The 19,731-nt window shown below is 42.2% G+C and overlaps 1 protein-coding gene across 1 annotated transcript; it reads right to left on the bottom strand.

Moving 5' to 3' along the window:
• Positions 1 to 657: 657 nt before the first annotated feature.
• Positions 658 to 18,668, bottom strand: LOC116260820 (general transcription and DNA repair factor IIH helicase subunit XPB1-like). Its single transcript, XM_031639329.2, has 20 exons — positions 18,511 to 18,668; positions 18,379 to 18,422; positions 18,172 to 18,250; positions 17,905 to 18,073; positions 15,840 to 16,062; positions 15,692 to 15,751; positions 14,507 to 14,638; positions 14,309 to 14,389; positions 7,836 to 7,923; positions 6,886 to 7,223; positions 6,629 to 6,704; positions 6,350 to 6,543; positions 5,457 to 5,620; positions 5,307 to 5,379; positions 4,074 to 4,187; positions 3,498 to 3,578; positions 3,349 to 3,408; positions 1,574 to 1,657; positions 1,347 to 1,486; positions 658 to 1,028 (listed from the first exon to the last, which is right to left on the bottom strand). Exons 1-20 carry the CDS (start codon positions 18,521 to 18,523, stop codon positions 932 to 934), a joined length of 2,310 nt encoding a protein of 769 aa, XP_031495189.1. The 5' UTR covers positions 18,524 to 18,668; the 3' UTR covers positions 658 to 931.
• Positions 18,669 to 19,731: the final 1,063 nt, after the last annotated feature.

The following is a 19,731-nucleotide window of genomic DNA, read 5'->3' as shown; positions in this document are numbered from 1 at the left end:
ATTGAGACTAGCCGCCTACTAACCCAGCCCAGCCCCCACCATATCCATTGTGCCAACCCCCATGGGGATCCTTTTACACCTGTAGACGGTGTCTTTTACATCGTCTCTGATCCACCTGTCTTCCTTCTCCTAACAGATTCCTGCGCAAATTATTGGAAGGTTGATATTCTTTGGGGTTAGTGTTCTCAGCTTCGATGCACTTTGCTGGAGAAAGGACTCTTCACCGAAGATGCTTTGACGGCTACGTTGGAGGACTGTGAATATGGTCGACATCCATCTCAATTTAGTATCGAATATCAGTGAAGTTGGAAAAGAGATCAGGCCAGTATTTTACATTACGATGCCTCACAATTGTATGTATCAACTCTGAGAACCGTGCGTTTCCGGTGCTGCTTTGCATGTGTTATTCAGACCCATGTTATGCTTCACAGGAAATATCACTATCAAGGAATGTTCGATATGATGCTTTTCAGTTAAGCTTGCCAGCGTACATTTTCAAGTGAGACAACCATTTGAACGAACTTCCTAGGCTCCAGCTTAGACCATCAACAGCATGACTTGAATCAAGCAGGTAAAACGTCTAGAAAACAATCCTAGATATGCTGCTTGATCACTAGACAACACATCAATACGTACTGCAGACCAGCCTTTCAAAACTTGTGCAGAATTTAGAACCTCATCGCAGTTTTTTTTTCTTTTTTCCTCATTTATACTGTTGAACTTAACATGATATACATTAAAGCTCACAGCCATAACAAGACCTGATTTACAATCAACAGGACGCACCCTCTCTTGCAGGCTTGCAGCACAGGATTCACCCGCTGCACCCACTTGGAAGGATCTCCTTCGCCAATGAATTGATGCCCCTAGAGGATCTAAACTTCGTCTGAGGCATCGGCTCGAGTAGTCATCAAAAACTGGATACTATACATTAACCATAGCGCCTCTTGAACAGTACATGCCGCTTTGCAGGATCCTTGGGCTTGCTTTTGGCCTGGCCATGCGCTACTAACTTGCCCTTGCCAGTGCTGCAAAGAAAGTTTCTTGGTCAAAATATGAGAATCACATGCACATGCAACACATCATCCATCATGAACAGTTCAGAAACATGAGAAAAAAGGAGAAGTTTCATATTTGACAGCATATTGATAACCAGTAACCACCCACTAAAACAAGCTAAAAATACAGTTGAGCGATATGTGGTCACAAACACAAGTGACAAAGAGGAAACTACTAGATGTGAACAGAACGAGGATAATGCACAATCTGTGTCAACTTCCGCGTGAGAGAAAGAGGGGGAGATCTTGTGGAAGGGCAAAAATAAGTATACTGTAAAAGATTTATACTTGTATTCCATGTAGACCATCTTGTTTGCTCCAGACATGGCGCTTAATGATCCAGCCGAGCGGCGGGTCTGGAGAGTAATGTCATCAGCGTCTTCTTCTAGCTGCTCCAGACCAACAACATCATCACCTGCACTCAGTACCTGCACTCAAGAAGAAAATCTCTCCTGAAAATCGTAACATCAAGTTCCACAATTAAAGCAAAACAATAGAGGAAAATTGAAGTAAACCTTGCTTAGAAGCGCAAGCTGCTCATCAAGGCGATGAAAACCAAGCTCTGACCCTGAACCAGGTGGTGGTAAGCTTGTTATAACCTGTCAAAATTTGAGAATCAGATGAAAAGTGGAAATATTAACTAATTAGCTTTACACATCAGATTAGACGATGAGGACTCTTGAATATACAACACAATGTTTTATGTGCTAAACATAAAAGTTCTCATTCAAGTCACATGAAAACATCCTTTTAGTTGGTGACTTGGTGTACCCGTTCTGACATGCCCAGACACGGGTGTCAGCCATGGCTAGGACATGGGTTTGATTGTGGGCTCACTTTCAACTTGGTCAAAATCCAAATTTTGGAGTTTTTTCTTCTCAAATCCCTGTGTACATATACAGGAAAGGGTCAACGGTTCAACCTTTCCTGATGATTTTGAACCCTGTGCATCCTCTGACAAAAAAACCCTCGATGTGAAACACTACACATCTACAATATCTGGTGGTTGTGCATTGCTGGCATCTGGCGACTGTGCATTCATCAACACACTCCAACTTCTGTGCATCATCAGCATCTGCAGCGAAGACACTGTTTTCTCTCACTTCTCCAGCAACTCTTTTCTCTCCTGCAATAAGTACACCATCTTCCTCTTCCTCCCAATTTTCTTCTTTGCCTGCCTCCCTCTCCATTGTCACCATCCCTTTCTCTCTCTCATCCATGTCGGTCCCTCTCCCTCTTCCTTTTTTTTTTCCCTAGTTCCCTTCCCACTCCAACATCTCCATCCTTTCATTTTCCCTATCTCCCTCTCCCTCTGCCCCTTCTCCCTGTGGTTGCCTATCCCTTTCACTTAATCCGTCACCCCTTCAGTCTCCCCCTCCATCTGCTATCTTTCTCAGTTTCTGTCTCATGTTAGGAAAAATGTATGCTTTTTTATCGCTGGGACTCACGCAATTGAACTGACGTATTTTGGTTAGGCTTAAATTAGGTAATTTCTTTTATTACAATAGTTTTGTATTTTGTATTTTTCTTATTTTTTGTTTGCTGCATATTGCAGCACTTTGTAAGTCTGAACTCACCAATGGCTAGAGGACTCCACAATAGCCCCCTCTTCTTCCTAACGTTGGCCTGTTTGCCCATTATGTATTATACTGACGCTTTTTACAAGCCTTTGTACATTTGAGAGCAATAAATGATTCTTTTCAGTGCACCAGTACACAGTTTACCCAATCTTTGAGAGAACTGTGTGAGTACTGAGTGGCTGATATACACTTGATCAAGGTAGAATTTACCTACCTATGTGATTCCTTACATGGTATCGAAAAGATTCTGCCAAGATTATTTTGAAGTATTGAAGCTGATGTGCAGCTGACTCGTCTATTAATTATCACTCGTGTTCAAGTGATTGAAGGGCCATTGCTACGTATTCTGTTTGCTGATCTTTGAAAACTCTTAGCAGCTCGGAGATAAAAATATTCACGTAGCTCAAACATGCTCTGTCTCCTATAGCCTGGTGAAAGTTCTTGATTCAGCCCTCTACGATGTGCTTCTTTCCCTTGCACTATATTAGAACAGAAGAAAAAAAAAAATCTTTCTCCAACATAAGTCACACAGACTCGCCAAACTAACATCTGCAACCATGTTGACACGATGAGGGTGCGGGTGTAAACACGGGTGCACCTTTGACATGGCACTGGATGTAGCCAACATGCATCCAGTACGGTCAGCCGCACCCAACCAAAGTGAAAGAAAGAACTTTTTGTATGTTCATGCCAGATGGGAGACAATGTACCTTAAAACTGTAACCTTGATCAATCAGAAATTGCTGCCTCTTTGTTGAGTAATACATCTCCTGCATCCAAAGTGAGTCCCATCAAGAAAATATATCAAAAAATAATAAGAGAGAAAGTTTAAAAAAAAGTGAAATAAACAATGGCGCACCTGTGTATCAGTGGAGACAAGAGAATAGAAGAATGCATTGTATTCTTCTTTTCCTCCAGCCATCCTATCTTGAGGCCGACCCTAGCAAAAATGTCCAAAACCAAGATATTTATATCCGTCTAACCTTCAAGACAAAACCTCGAATTCTCATACCAATCCATGCTCCACTAGTTACAGTTGGCATCCTGGGGACATTACTGTCTCATCGACTGAAAATTCTAAAACTAAATTTTCCACAACACAAGCACATGATTAAGTATCATAGAGAAGAGCTCAACCAATCAGACATATACCTACAGTACTGATATAGTCACTCCATTAGCATGAATATGATGTTCAATGACATGCTATAGTTCAGCTGTAAGGCACGACCTTTGCAAAAAAGTCAAAAGGGCATCCAAGAAAAGTTTTTTCATGTAAACAAACGCAAAATTCTGCATTGTAACACAATGGAGAACAAGAAAACAAAAAATTACAGAAGAAAAGCTAAATAACAATGCTAAGACTTAAGAACAAGTCACGGTTTAAACAGTACAACTACTAGCTAGTAGTCAAAAGGTTAACCCAGAAGCATACTTTTGCCCTAAGAATACGACCCAGACGTTGAGCTTCTTGCCTCCGTGAACCAGCATGTGATGATATCTGGATTATCACGTTGGCCTCAGGAATATCAATTGAATTATCACCAACCTGCGCAAAGATAAATAAGATCATAACATTAGTGATTAGACATGTAATTTGCCAAAAGAACAGAAGCCATAACCAAAAAACTTCACAATGCAAAACCAGGAAGGATCAAGTTTCCTTTACATTGCGGATACATTATGACTTAAGGGCCAGTGTTGTAAAGTTAAAAAACAATGAAAAAAAGCAAATAAAAGATCGTGCAAGCCCTAAACATGTGAGAGAGAGAGAGAGAGAGAGAGAGAGCAACATGGATGATGATATTAAACAACAATTACTTTGTGCAGTAATTACACTGAACTTGAAAATAGGCCGGTCCACCACAGGCCTGGAAAAAGGCAAATCACCAGTGTCGGTGTGTGTTGACACAAGTGCAGGCCTGGACATGGCAGCCTTAATGTTTGTTTTTTTTTTAGTATATTTAAGATTTTTTGGTACTTTTTGGGTGTAATTTATTATTTTTGTTCAGTAATATAGTAATATATTTTGTATGAATATGAACCATGAATTATGTGTTCATTTAAATAAAAATCTTATATATATATATATATATATATATATATATATATATATATATATAGATAGATAGATAGATGCCCGTGCCCAACTTTTTGAAAACTATTCCGCACCTGTACCAGTACCAAGACCCACACTGGCACCCATACCTTTATATACTTCATAGTGTACAAGGGTTGGCGAAATCCAAATAATTGCAATGCAGATGCAAGTAGCACAAGCATTTTTTCCTCAGATGCATGAACCAACATAGCAAACCCTAAACCAGATCAGCTAAATAACTGACGCAAGTCCCTAGTCAAGATCTACCCATCATGCCAGCCCCAGGACTCAAAAGCTGATGATTTCTCACTTGGAAACCGAAGCAAGGCACTTTCCACGCACCAAGCAACAGTCACATATTAGAAGAGGACAGCAGAGTTTATCAACACAAAGTTGAGCAATCTTGGGAATGAGCACAGAAAGATATCTTAAATAACTGGATGCAAGAAACATTCATCTGTGGGAATGCATATGCACATGACGTCAAAACCTTTAGAAAAGGGTGACAATGAATATTAATCACATAACCTTAACAAGTATTAATCATGTAATACATAATTTACCAACCTTAGAAAGGAAAATTGTGTTGACATCTGGACTGTGTTTAAATGCAGAAAGAATCTTTGTTCGTTCACTGTGGCTGTACCCAAAAGAAAGTTACTAGTTAGTAACAACCTTGACACAGAAAACCAAACTGTAAATGTAGTTGCTGTGAACCTGGTAGCACCATAGATCATAGGTTTCCGAAGCTTCATTGCATACTCAGTAAGTGCAAAGAGATTGTCAGCAAATACAATTATCTTGTCTCCTCGCTCTTGTTCATGGAACCGTATCAAAAACTCACAAGCCCTAAATTTGTTGGGATTCATAACATATAGTGCCTGAAAAGCAATATGCAATTGGTACTATCAAAATAACATATTCAAACACAGCAATTTTCTGATTAGAATGACAGTCACACAGAAAAGGGGAAGGATATCTGTGTACAGTCAGTATAAGGCATTTTCTTAGAAACAATCAGCACCAAAAGGCACCATGTCACTCACAACCTTAGCAGGAACTCAGCCATCCTTAAAGAGATGGGATAGACCTTAGAGAGATTACAGAAAAACTTAAATCACCAAGTAACAATGATCTCTGTTTCAGCAACAAAGATCATCTTTCAAGACTATACATTTGTCTAAATTTAAAAATCATGGTCATAAAGGAAGAACATGTTATGCACATACTGTTATAATAAAGCACATAATAACGTCGTATGTCCTCTAGCCCCTGTGAACTGGAGCACGTAGGGATCAGTCAAATAACCGATCTCCACAGGTAATGTTAATCTACAGCTTGCATCATGGCTAACCATCAAAGAAGATAAATGGTCAACCTGCAATACAATATCATAATTGTTGCAGAGGATGAAATTCAGGGAAGGTTTATGACAAAAGGCAAATTACCATTAAATAAAGCTAAAAACTATAAAACTTGGGAAGTAGGCATATCTAGACGTTTTTGAATGTCAAATTGTTGAAGTCATAACAAATTTAGAGAAAGAAAATAGTTGATAGATGCATTTTGTGAGAATATGCATGGATGTGAAAAAAAGTACAAGACCCAACCTGCTTTTTCTTCGAGTTTTCCTTTCTCAGATACTCTGCAAAGAACTCCTTTGTCATTGGGCACCACACTTCTGCACATTGCACATTTGCGATAAAACCACCTTTTACTAAATCCAGCCAGTTTGCTTCATATAATTTTGGACCAATCAGGAAATTCAGATCTGTTATACGCTCATCTTCTCTCAGCAATGTAGCTGAATCCAAAGAGGCATACTGTTTTTTCAGTGAAATGAATAGAGATATTATATAACAATGGAAATCCAATTTTAAGAAACAGACCTGTAAGCCCAAGTTTGCAATGAGACTTTGTGATACTAATAACCTTCCGAAACATATGTGCTGGAACCACATGAACCTGCAAAAAAAAAAAAGATAATTAAAGATGAGAAAAGATACCAAAATTAACACCATGTATTGCAAAAAAAACTTAACACTGTCTCACAAAAATGACAATATATATAGAGTAGACTTCCTTATAAATAAGAAGCTATCACATGACAACTGGAAAAAGGGTACAAAAAGACATCCAAAAGTACCTCATCCATAAGAAGCAAGCCCCATTCTCTGTTTCGAATTTCTTCAATAATCTTTTCAGATTCCTCTGATCTTTTACCTCCAAAAGCAACCATATTATATGTAGTCACAACCACACCAGCATTACCACGAAATCTTTCCTTGCTATCAGAAGTAAAACGACAAATCTGATCATCTCGGATAGTAGACCAAAGCTTAAATTGAAAAGCCCACTGATCGACAGAGACAGCATTGGTAGCCAGACAGAGACAACTTTTTCTTATCCGACAAGCTGCAGAAACCCCAACAAGAGACTTTCCTGCTCCACAGGGAAGTACGATAATCCCAGATCTAGCTCTTCCTGAAACCATAAAGCATCCAGTCAAATAACCATAACAGAAAGGAAATGTATTATTATTCACAGCAGTAAACCAAACAGACATATGGTCAAGATGTCACCAATGTCAGTGAACTAAAGAATAGTTGAACCAATGAATCCCATTCCATTTTGTAGGAATAAACTACCAAACCACCTTGTTGTAAGAGGTATGTCATAATAAAAAACGAATGTCATTTCTGAAACAATTATGCCAATCAATCAAGCACAAAACATTGATACAATTATGCCAACAAATGAAACATCTGATAAGAAATGACCTTTTTGCTAATTGAAACTAAAATTACATGACTTCCAAAAGGGATGGGTTCATCTGTAGGGTCACTATGCACATGCAACTGAACATGAGACCACAAGTCAAGAACGATTGTGCACTTGAAAATTAATGCAACACTAATTCATTCTCCAAAGTTATTCACTAGACTAACAAAGCTTGAGAAAAGATAAACAAAAAAAATCTCTGCAGCTGCAGCAAAGATGCATCGATAATTGGAATATGCTCCTATCTAATTAACCCAAAAGGTCCAATAAGGACAAGCATTCATGAATCCATAAAAGGACTAAACCACATCATACCATTTCCAAACATCTTGCTAAGGCTTTTTTCTTGGTATGGCCTTGGTTGGGCTTGAGGCTTGAGCTCCATATTCAAGTCCGGATTCACCTGCAATGTACCACAGCATTAGAAACTACTAACCAAGAGCTTTCCACTTCAAGCAACACGTGCTTCTAAAATGACATTATTTTGTCATGACATTATTCGCTCAAGATTACCAGAGGTTTAAAATGAAACCAGACAGCTTGAGCCTAGAAGACAAGGATTGGATCTTAAACCTTTTCAAACCTATTCTCTCATATATGGCTGTAAGCACAGCATCCTTTAGAAAGTTGATGCATGTGCCATGATGAAACAAAGTATAACATCAAAAACCGAAAGGTGCACCCATGCCACACCTGAACCTGAACTCAGGTCTGATGACCTATTTTGCGAGTTTATGGCCACAGCTGCAAACTTATAAACCTAAAACGTGTCAATATTTGACGAAGACAGGCAAGCATAAGAAAGATAATAATTCACTTCTGAGAGATACCAAGACACAACCAAACAAACAGATAGAATCAGTAAATGACAAAAAGGACATACTCCATACTGATGGGATCATTCCAGATAGAGCGCTCCATGGCTACCCAGCTATGCATAACTTCTCCAAAATCGTTCACTTCAAAAACAAATATATAGCTTGTAGGGACAAAGTCACTAATTTCGTAATGTGCATAAGGCATACAGAGATGCCTGCATCCAATTATATGGTGTTAGCCGCCGGCTAACAAGGGCGTGCAAGAGGAACGAGAAAAGAGAAGGGAAACGAAAGATAGAAGGCAATCCAAAAGCATGCTTAATTAGGGCAAATCCCAACTTAAGTACAAGTAATCACGGGTTCAGACTGGACCGACTCTTACTGAAATCAGATCCAAACTGAAACGTCAAATACTAAACATAACAGAACTAACATAACAGAACTAAACTCCTAGTGCCCAACAGATCCCTATATGGGTCGTAACAAAATACTCCCCCTTCAATAACACCTTGTCCTCAAGGTGCAAAGAATGGAAAACGCTGTTGTATGTCCTCCGAGTCCTCCCATGAAGCTGGCATCTCCTCCTCGGTGAGCCACTCAATCAGCCATTGGTCGTGCCACTTGCCGTCCACTTTGAGTCGTCGTATTCCTACGCGACGTAAGGGTTGTATGCCCATGGGAATCGCTAGGACCGGGGCAGCTCCCACTTCACCTTCGGTCGGTGGCTTAAGGCATGCCTTTAGTTTGGAAACATGAAAAACTGGGTGTATGGTGCTACCCAGTGGTAATTGCAGTTCGTAGGCGAGAGTACCGATCCTCTTTAAAATTTTATAAGGACCCACATACCTCGACAACAGCTTACTTTGTCCTGCCCCTCGCATTCTGACTAGCCGTTGAGGTGGTCGCCTTAGGAAAACCCAATCCCCCTCTTGGAACTGAAGTGCCCGATGACGACGGTTGTATTGAATCACCATGCGATTCCGTGTTGCAGCCAAGTGATCCTTTAGCTCCTTAAGAATCACATTGCGGCACCGCAACTGCGTATCAACAAACTCCTCTCGTGCCGAACCCAATTGATATCTGCGGATAGTAGGAGGAGGGCGCCCATAAACAGCCTCAAAAGGGGTGGTGTTCGTGGACCTATGCCAACTGGTATTGTAAGCGAACTCCGCCCATGATAGATAGTTGACCCAGGTTTTGGGGCGCTCCCCCACAAAGCATCGCAAATAAGTCTCAAGACTGCGATTTACTATCTCTGTCTGCCCATCCGTTTGTGGACGATACGCGGTACTCATCTTAAGCTGCGTCCCCTGTAGTCTGAAGTACTCCTGCCAAAAAGCACTAAGGAAAACTGAGTCACGGTCACTTACAATGGAGCGTGGCATACCGTGAAGCTTCCCCACTTGCTCCTGAAAGGTTTGCGCTACTGTTTTGGCTGAAAAAGGGTGCGCAAGTGCTATGAAGTGGGCATATTTGGAGAGTCTGTCTACCACCACCAAACTAACAGACTTTTCTCTAGAGCGGGGTAATCCCTCGATAAAGTCCATGGATATAACTTCCCAAATTTGCTCAGGAATAGGAAGTGGCTGTAAGAAGCCAACGGGCCGTGTGGTCTCATACTTATTGCGCTGACATACATCACATTGTCGTACATAGTCCTGCATGGCGCGCTTCATCCCCGGCCAGAAAAATGCCGCCCTTAAACGCCGATAAGTCCCTTCTACTCCTTCATGACCTGTGCTCTTCGAGTCATGATAATGTGAGATTAAAATACCTGGCAGAGCTGTCTCGGTTGGGATAAATACCCGGCTACGGAAGTAGAGGTAAGGGGGGCGCCACTCATATCCATACCGTCTCGTAGGATTATGTAGCAGATCGGTTTGAATTCTTTGCAATGACGCTGCTGATTGGTGGGCATGTTGGATGTCTGTCCAAATGTTGCACTGAATGGCCGATAGGGTCCAGAGGCCGTGCCCGTCCTACATCTGTCGAGAGAGACCGTCTGCGGCCGGGTTTTCTTTCCCGCTGCGATGGCGAATCTCAAAATCGAAGCTGAGCAACTTCATCACCCAACGCTGCACCGCCAGCACCAATGTTTTCTGCTGTAGACAGTAACGTAGACTGTGATGGTCCGTGAGCACCATAAATTTATTACCCAACAAGTAATGCCACCATCTAAGAACCACCAATACCATAGCAATGAGCTCGCACTCATAGGCGGATTTGTTGCTGAACGTGGGTCCCATGGCGCGATTGAAAAATGCTACTGGGTGTCGATCTTGGCTCAAAACTGCGCCCACTCCCAAGTCGAATGCGTCTGTCTCTACTTCAAACTGCCTAGTGAAGTCGAACATGTGTAGGACAGGTGCTGACGTGATGGCCTCTTTGAGTTTGGCAAATGCTTCTCCGGCTTGGTCGGACCATTGGAACTGATCCCTTTTGGTGAGGCGTGTCAAGGGAGCTGCGATATTGCCAAAGTTGCGCACGAACTTATGGTAGTACCCTACCAGTCCAAGGAACCCACGTAATTCTCTGACCGATTGAGGAACAGCCCAGTTGCGCACTGCCAGAACTTTATCCTCTTTCATCATCACGCTTCCCTTGCCAATCACATGGCCGAGGTAAGTGACTTCATTCAACCCGAATGAGCACTTAGAAAGTTTGGCGTGAAGGGAATGTTGTCGCAGGGTAGAGAGCACCACCCGCAGATGATTTAAATGTGTCTCTGCATCTGCACTAAAGACAAGGATGTCATCAAAAAAGACCTGTACGAACTTGTGCAGGTGCGGTCGGAAGATGTCGTTCATGAGGGACTGAAACGTCGCAGGGGCATTCGTGAGACCGAAAGGCATTACCCGAAACTCATAATGTCCATCCGGGGTTAAAAATGTTGTTTTAGGGACATCCTGTGGTGCGACCCATATCTGATCATACCCGGCGCGAAGATCCAATTTCGAAAACAGGGCTGCGCCCCTAAGCGAGTCAAGAAGGTCCTGCACAATAGGAATGGGATAACGATCCTTTACTGTTATGGCATTCAAGGCACGGTAATCTACACAGAACCGCCAGTTGCCATCTTTTTTACGAACAAGAAAGGCGGGAGACGCAAAAGGGCTGCGACCAGGCTGGATGATTCCCCGTGTCAACATTTCTTGCACCAATCGAGTTAGGGCATCACGTTGGATCGGGTTATACCTGTATGGTCTCCTCTTCACTGCTTCGGCCCCTGGTTGAAGCTCTATGCGGTGGTCATATGTGCGTTGAGGAGGTAACCTCTGAGCCTGAGGGACATCAAATGCATCTGAAAACTCCTCTAGCAAGGCAGGTAGTCGAGCATCCGTAGCGGTCGGGTCTGGCCTCTCTTCCCTCATGGTGCTGGTCATGAGTAGCACGTATGAAGCGGCTGCCCCACGTAACATCTTGGATGTGGCGGTATCTTGGACTGGTTGTCCTAGCATAGCCGATAGGGTTAGGCGTTTCCCATCCAGTTGGGTAAAGTGCATTTTCATGTTAACGAAGTCCCACACCACTTCGCCCAGCCCCTTCAACCAATGGATGCCTAGGACTAGGTCCGCTCCAGCCATGGCCAATGTATACAACTGTACCGAGAACCCATGGCCCTGTATCTCCAATTTCTCATCGGTGCACCGTCCTTGACATTTTAGGGTACTTCCATCTCCCACCACCACATCAAACACGGGCTGATAGTCGATTGTACACCCCAAAGCTCTAGCGGATTTCTCACAAATGAAGTTATGCGTGGAGCTAGTGTCCACTAATACGCTGACCTTTCAACCTCTGAGCTGGCCCTCCACACGCATCAACTGTGGTACTTCGTGACCCGATAGGGCATGGAGGGATATTTCGGGTGATTGAGCGATCTCCCCTTCCTGTTGTTCCTGTTCTCCGATAGTCTCAGACGGAGCGTCATCCCCTTCTTCCTCCACTAGGTACATGTGAAATCGTCGACAAGCGTGGCCCGGCATCCATGGTTTATCACAGTCGAAGCAAATATTTTGTCACCACTTTTCGCGTATCTGTTCCAGAGTAAGGCGGCGAATAATAGGGCGGTTTGCTGGTTTGCCTATGTTCGCCCGACCTGGTGGTGCTTCCTAACTCATCGGCTGCTCCTTGAGGATGAAACACAGCCGCCCCTCGCCCGAGGCTCCTATATTGCTGTTGCTTCTCCTCCACCATACGGGCTATCGCAAAACAGTCATGCAAATTGAGGGGTCGCATGCCTTGCACCTCAATACGGATCTCCTCTTTGAGTCCCCCAACAAAAGTACCGATCAGAGCTTCTATTGGCCATCCCCGAACCATATTGCTAAGTTCTTCGAAACGCTCCTGGTAGTCTTCAATCGACCCCGTCTGACATATTTTGGAGAGCTTCTGGTTGTAATCAACATAAGCTGAAGGTCCGAAACGCGCTGCCATGGCTGAGATCAAGGTCCTCCAGTCTGGCCGTCCGTGTTGATCAATCAGCCATCGGTACCAACGAATGACTTTCCCTTCAAAGTTCATGGCAGCATGAGCCACGTTCATCGTTTCCAAGATCCCGTGGCACTCGAAGAACTGCTCGGCTTTAAATATCCAGCTATGTAAATCGTCTCCGCTGAATCGGGGAAAGTCGATCTTAGCGTGCTTGAAGCGTGCCGGTTCAGTACCTCCATAAAAGCCAGTAGATGAGGTCGGAAAGAATCCCGTAGGGGCGTCTGTTCGACTGTTGTTGCGGCCGGGAAGTGCTCCATTGTTAGTGCCACCGGTAACGGAGTTCAACATAACGGTGGGCAGCACGTTGGTAGCGGGCACGGTCGATCCGAAAGAACCAAATGCGACGCCTGCACTGATCGGAGGCTGAGGTAGGGTCGCGATGGCTGGCTGAAACAGGGGTATGGTGCTGATCGGCGGCATACGTTGATCCTGCCCGGCCATACCTGTGTTGGGCGCGTGGAGAGAGCATGGTGTCGTGAGTGTCGACGAGCTGGTGAGGACCACAGGTGCTGGTGAGCGGTTGCTGGTATGTGGGTCGCCGAGCGGAGCGCTGCCAATGGTGGGGGCTTGCTGGAGCAGATCGCGAAACCCTGCTGCTATGGCGGTGTGGAGACGAGCCTCAGCCTCGGCTTGCACTCGTTCCATGGTCTGCAGCCTGCGGTTCACTTCGATGATCGTTTCCTCCGTCCAAGCACGATGCGCTTCTACCGCTGCCAAGGCAGCATTGTTGAAAACGGGTGCGTCTTGGTCGTCTGACGCCAGCGGTGGCAGCAGCGAGTTCAAACCTGTCTCTGATACCATTTGATACCCGCCGGCTAACAAGGGCGTGCGAGAGGAACGAGAAAAGAGAAAGGAAACGAGAGATAGAAGGCAATCCAAAAGCATGCTTAATTAGGGCAAATCCCAACTTAAGTACAAGTAATCACGGGTCGAGACTGGACCGACTCTTACTAAAATCAGATCCAAACTGAAACGTCAAATACTAAACATAACAGAACTAACATAACAGAACTAAACTCCTAATGCCCAACAGATCCCTATATGGGTCGTAACATATGGACAATCATCTCATATTCTCTATAGCCTTCTACAATAAACAATGAAGAAGAAATTTTTCTAGGAGTACAAGCATTGAGTTGAAAAAGCATATGTAGTACACTTATCATCTGGTTATGAACACAAAGTACATACTACATTAATTAATACAAGACTTCCATCAGCTTCACATTTTCTGGAGTACAAACATCTGAGGTGAAAGCCTCAAAAAGAGTGTTAGATATCAGTAGTACACTGTCATCATGTGGTTGTAAATACAAAACGCACTAAATTGATGAACTTTATGAAAATTGGCATTGGTTTCACATTTAAAAGATAAAACCCAATAAAAAAAATCTCAACCAATTCATGATAATTCAGAAAATTGGAAAGCCACAACCACACACTACTTAGCAAAATTCTATAAGGGTGAATACTTACATTGTCATTTCTGAAATCATACTCTTCCAACATTGGATAATTCAAAGCATTTGGCAAACACCGTTGCTTAACATTTTCAACCTGGGAATAAGACATGGTAAGTTCTATTTACCCACACGATTGCATAACTCACACCATGCAGACCACAGCCCATAAATAATATAAATGTTTATAGATGTATTTACGACAGAAAGGCACCTGAGCAGGATCAATTTCAAAAGAGTGTGTTTCTTTCTCCTCTGTTGCTGCAGCCAGGTCCACTGCATCAAGCAACTCCTCATGACCACCTTCAATTCCACCAAGTGCTTTGCTGACCATAAATGTGTCATCCTGACATCCAAGGACTGTTAACTGACATACATACTTTATAGTGCTATTTTAGTAACATTAGGGCACATATGGAATACGACTAATGATATCCAAATGATGTGTGTATAGACAGGGTAAATCTAGAGTAATATATTACCTATGAGAAAAAAAAAGATAAAAAGACAAATAAGGTCTGCAACAAGTAGATAATGTTGTTCAAGACTTCAAGTAATATGTACAAGTAGGTAATTGGAGATACAAGTTGTTGCATTAGCAAACATCCTGGCTATGTCACATGGGTATAGGCATGGGTGCCAGTGAGGCTGCTGGTATGGGTGCAGAGCAATTTTCAAAAAGTTAGGCACAGCAACACAGCCGTACATATATATATTGATGGGTACATATTCATATAATCATGAAATTTTAGTTAAATAAACACATATATTCATTCTTTATATTCATAAAAAAATATATTACTGAACAAAATACCAAAATATACCCAAAAGGTACAAAAAATACTAAAATAGCCCAAAAATACAAAAAATAAGGCTGTCATGTCCAGGCCCACACCCATGTCCACATAGGTGTGTCGCCTTTTTAGGCGCACCCATATTTCATGGATCCCGGTGTTAAAGGTTTTAATGAAAAATAGCAAATTTCAGTTTACTAATCTGACATCCAAATGCAATACAGGACACACGCACATCAAAGCTCATCAACTTGCAAGGTCATGATATGAAATTTCTGTTGTTATGGAGTTAAAATAGTTCCTAAGTGACACAAGAAAAAAGGACGAATCGCTCTTTCAATTGGATTTTATGATTTGTAAATTTTCCGTTAAAAACATGTACAACGAATTATGGTTGGCATTAATTTCTTCACGTAAACATATCCATTAACTTTGCCACATCTACAAAAAAATACTATGGCACTTCTGCCTGCAAGCTAAACACATTAAAAGAAAGGAAATACAAAATAATTGAACAATCAACATGTTATCTCAGCATGCGAAAGGTGAATAATTCCATCTGAACTATTCTGCAGCATGAGGAGAAATAAAGGCTGAAAACAAACCTCAGAAGAGAACTTCCTTGCTCGAGAAATGACTTCGTCATGCAACAATTTCTTCAATACCTGAATGGTTTGATCAACTGTCAGCACTAAGTGTTCAACATGCACAATCATGTCATAACACGGCCAAGACAAGCAGCACCGTTCATACCTCAGGAAATGGAGACTCCACAAAGTAGCGATTCTTCTTGAGCACAAGCTTCACCTTCCCGTAGTTTGAAGTTGAAGCATAAACAAAATCAATGATGTCCTTAGGTAGCCTCGTTTTGGACAGTTTTTCCAGCACATTGATGATTGTACTTGTCTCAAGTCCAACAGACACGGCAGCATAAAGCGAATGAGGTGTCAAATTGTATTCATGCATAGATTCTGGTCTGCAGAATGATTCACCAGCATCCCATCGTCATCAATACATGTCAAACAAAAAATTAAGGGTGTGTTTGATTGTCCAAAATCAATGGGATTTTATAATTTAATTCCAAAAAGAGATCGCCAAAACAAACATGGAATTTCCATTCTGGAATCAAGGGCGAATTCTGGGATGAAAATTCTGGAAATAAAATCTGGTCCTTGGGGGCTCGGATTTTGATTCCAAAGTCAAAATTCCACCTTCTTTCCCCTTCCTCGCACGAAGGAGAAGGCGAAAGCTGATGTCCTGCCTGTTTGCCGTGAAGGAGAAGCCCTATTTGCATTTTCCTACCATTGTTGCTCACACTACAAAGGCACTCTCAATCCTCTCCCTCTCACCGTTGGTCGCATCTTCCAATCTCTCAGTGTAGACTCCCCCTTTCTATGCATTTGGTCATCTCTCTCTCTCTCAACGTGTTTGTGCAAGCTGCATTCTTGTGCCTTTCCTTCTTTCAAACGAAGACTCTCTCACTCAACAGTAGAAGGCTGCCATTCTTTCCTTCTTACACAGTCTTTCAAGGGCTTCACACACTTATCCCTATTTCGGCAAGAACTTCTTCCTATTTTAAGCAATTCTCCCTCTCACTGCAGAACTAGCAATCTGGATCAATTTGAAACGTAATGGTGAATTAGGGGTTGATCAGGGAGAAGAAACCCACTTTGGGCCTCTTAACAGGCGTTCCAGATGTTCGATGGAATGACCAAGAGAGGAATTCTTGCCGAGGCATTCATGTTCAATGGAATGACTAAGGGAAGAAATTCTTGCCGATGATTCTGTTTATGCTGCTTTGATTTTAGCTTGTTGCCAATGAAATTATTGTAGTTTGTTTTGGTCTATAGATCTAAACTAATAACTAACAAAATTGTAAAAAAAAAAAAACGTAAAATTGGTTGCTGGTTACTTGGTTTGTTTGCAGGTGGCTTCTTAAGTTCTTTCTTATCAGCAAAATTTATATCGGTAAATATGGACTAGCGGTTGACTTGCATCAGTTCTTGTGAGCAGTCAAGAGATGAAAGCAAGCAAAAAAGAGTTTTTGATTTGTAAACTATGTAAGGTTGTTTGAAGATGGTAGCGCCTAATGCTAGGAAATGTTACCATCTGCCATCTTCATGCATGGAAGGTGGTTTAGAGGACATTGAAGGTCATGATGCTTTGGACCTGCTTTGTGCTTGAAGAAATACCTAGTCCGCAGATGTAATATCTGAAAAATCCAATTTCTGTCATCTTCCCAATTGTGTCATGCTTACATTATTTTTAAATTTTTCTGAGGATGCTTGCAAAACTACTAAATCAACTCTCTGTGTCGAGCTAGCATCATGTTGTTTCAATTAATTATTTTTATAATTATTTTTGTCCAAACTGTTTTTTTTTTTTTTGCAGATTTTTTAATTGCTGGGTGGAATCGTGGTTAGAAGGCTGCAAAGTTTCATGTGAAGCCAACAGCCATATGATTAAAATTCCAGATTTTTAATTCCCTTTAAATCAAACAAGTCAATTTTAATTATGGAATCAAAATTCCAGGTTACTAAACGCATGAGAAAACTGGAATTGGATGGAATTGGAATATTCATTTCAATTCCAGTATGAGATGGAATTTTGCTTCTAGAACCAAATTCCAGACCATCAACCGCCCCCTAAACAGGACGTACAAGGATGCACTAGCTTATCCAGAAATTGAGCAGAAGTTTTGGGATTGCATCTTGAATGGAAACGATTGAGTGCATCCACAAATCCTTCCCAAACTACGGCATGAAAGACAAGATTTCGCAATGATCCAGAAGACCCAAAAACAGGAAGAAAGGTGTACCTGCAGACCGGTTCAGCAATGGCGATAAGGAAATCGTACGCCTGTTTATAAAGGGGCGAAAACGTCTCCAGGAATATCCGGCCGTCGACGCAAACCCAAAGAGGTCGATTAACATGGTCAGGCTTCAACTCAAGCTTCGAAAAGTCTTTCTTGTTAGCCTCCGGTTCTCCTGCAACCAAAAAGCACCGCGATCGCCTTGAGTCCAATCACCGCTACGGAAGAAATAATCGAACGCGAGACACCAAAAAACGTGAAATCCACAAATACCGCGCGGATGACCATCATACATATCGTCCCCATAATCGCCGCCACCGTCAGCGTCACCAACAAAATCTCTGCGATCGTCCTGAAACCAAACCAACGATCAAAAGAATGCTAGAAATGCTCAACTTCCTTCGATATCTTGGGAACCCAAATTGCAAAAAAGATAAGTAAATAAAACAAACATGGACCAAGAATAGGACCAACACTCACTCTGGTAGAGAACTTTATCTTCTTGCTGGGCCGACCCTTGTCCACTGAAACAGGGAATTGTTGCAGGAATCAAAACCATCGGAAACCATACGTAAAATCAAAGCGAGCATCGAAGGGGAAGAGAGAAATTACCATTTGTAGCCATGAAAGACACAACTCGTGGATCAAGAACGAGAAGAAAGTCAGGCGGTGAATTGAATAGCTTCTGCCTTTAGCCGCGTAAATTCGAGAGGGAAGGGCAGGGGAGTCCGCCTGCTTCCTCACTTGTCATCTCTCTGCTATATGGGAAGCTGTTGGGTCGGTGGAGCTGCAATCATGCAAAACCGCTCCATATCCGCTAAGCTAACGGATCGGGCCTGTGATTAGCCTTTGTTAACCCTAAACCCGATCCATATCTTGAAGTCCGAGATGGATCTCGGGTCAGGATCCGATTTCCCCTTTTTTAACGGACTACACCGAAAGTGATCAAATTGAGACAGGACTCTCCTCCTTCTTCTTATTGCCTAAGAATCAAATAATATAAAAGATTGAGCAACACCATAAGTAAAACTGTAAGGCCACAAAAAGGGGGGTGTTTTGGGAGATTTAAATTGTGCTACTTGTTAAAAAGTATGGATTTAAGGTTGGATGGGAGCATGTCCGACCTTAAATCCATGAATATGAGATCCCTAGAATCTCAAATCAAAGATCTGCGACGAAACAAATGCAACCTAAAGGGTGCTACTGCTAGCAGGGTTTCATCCCTTCAACAAGTCCATTTTGTTTATCCTAATATGACAAAAAATTATATTGCTTTCGGGTTAACTGTTTTAGACAACCCCTAAACCAAGTTGTCATGCATCTCTACCACTCAAACTGGAAAAAATTCATTACATGAGGGACCCAAGGGGAGAGCAACAAGTTGAGCAAAGAAGGAGGGCAAGAGGATCTAAATTTGTTGAAAGAACATCCCAGCAAATGCTCAAACATGTTGAATTCCTCAAACCAATTGATGATGTAATAAATAATATCCCACCCGCAACTTTCTGCCCAAAACTTTAATTTCCACCCTTTTCCTACTATCCACACCAATAGATGATTTATCTCTTCCCAACCCTACATCAAAGCTTTTCAAGAATATGAACCACTTGCCTTGTATCTTTATGTCTAGACACTACCTCACCATACCTATCTTTTCTTTATTATTTTATCCTATCCTACAGTTGGATTGAAGTCTGAGCTTTAATTGCCATATCAAAGATCATATTAGCTCGAGGGGAGAAGATACATCCTTAATACCCGCAACTCCCTCTTCGGTGGAGGGCAGGGAAAAGAAATTTTCGAAGCTCCTCCATGTCAACCAATACAAGGTCG

Source organism: Nymphaea colorata, chromosome 9 (assembly GCF_008831285.2).
Source record: "Nymphaea colorata isolate Beijing-Zhang1983 chromosome 9, ASM883128v2, whole genome shotgun sequence".
Classification (NCBI taxonomy): Eukaryota; Viridiplantae; Streptophyta; class Magnoliopsida; order Nymphaeales; family Nymphaeaceae; genus Nymphaea; species Nymphaea colorata.
This window is presented reverse-complemented; position numbering and strand designations above follow the sequence as displayed.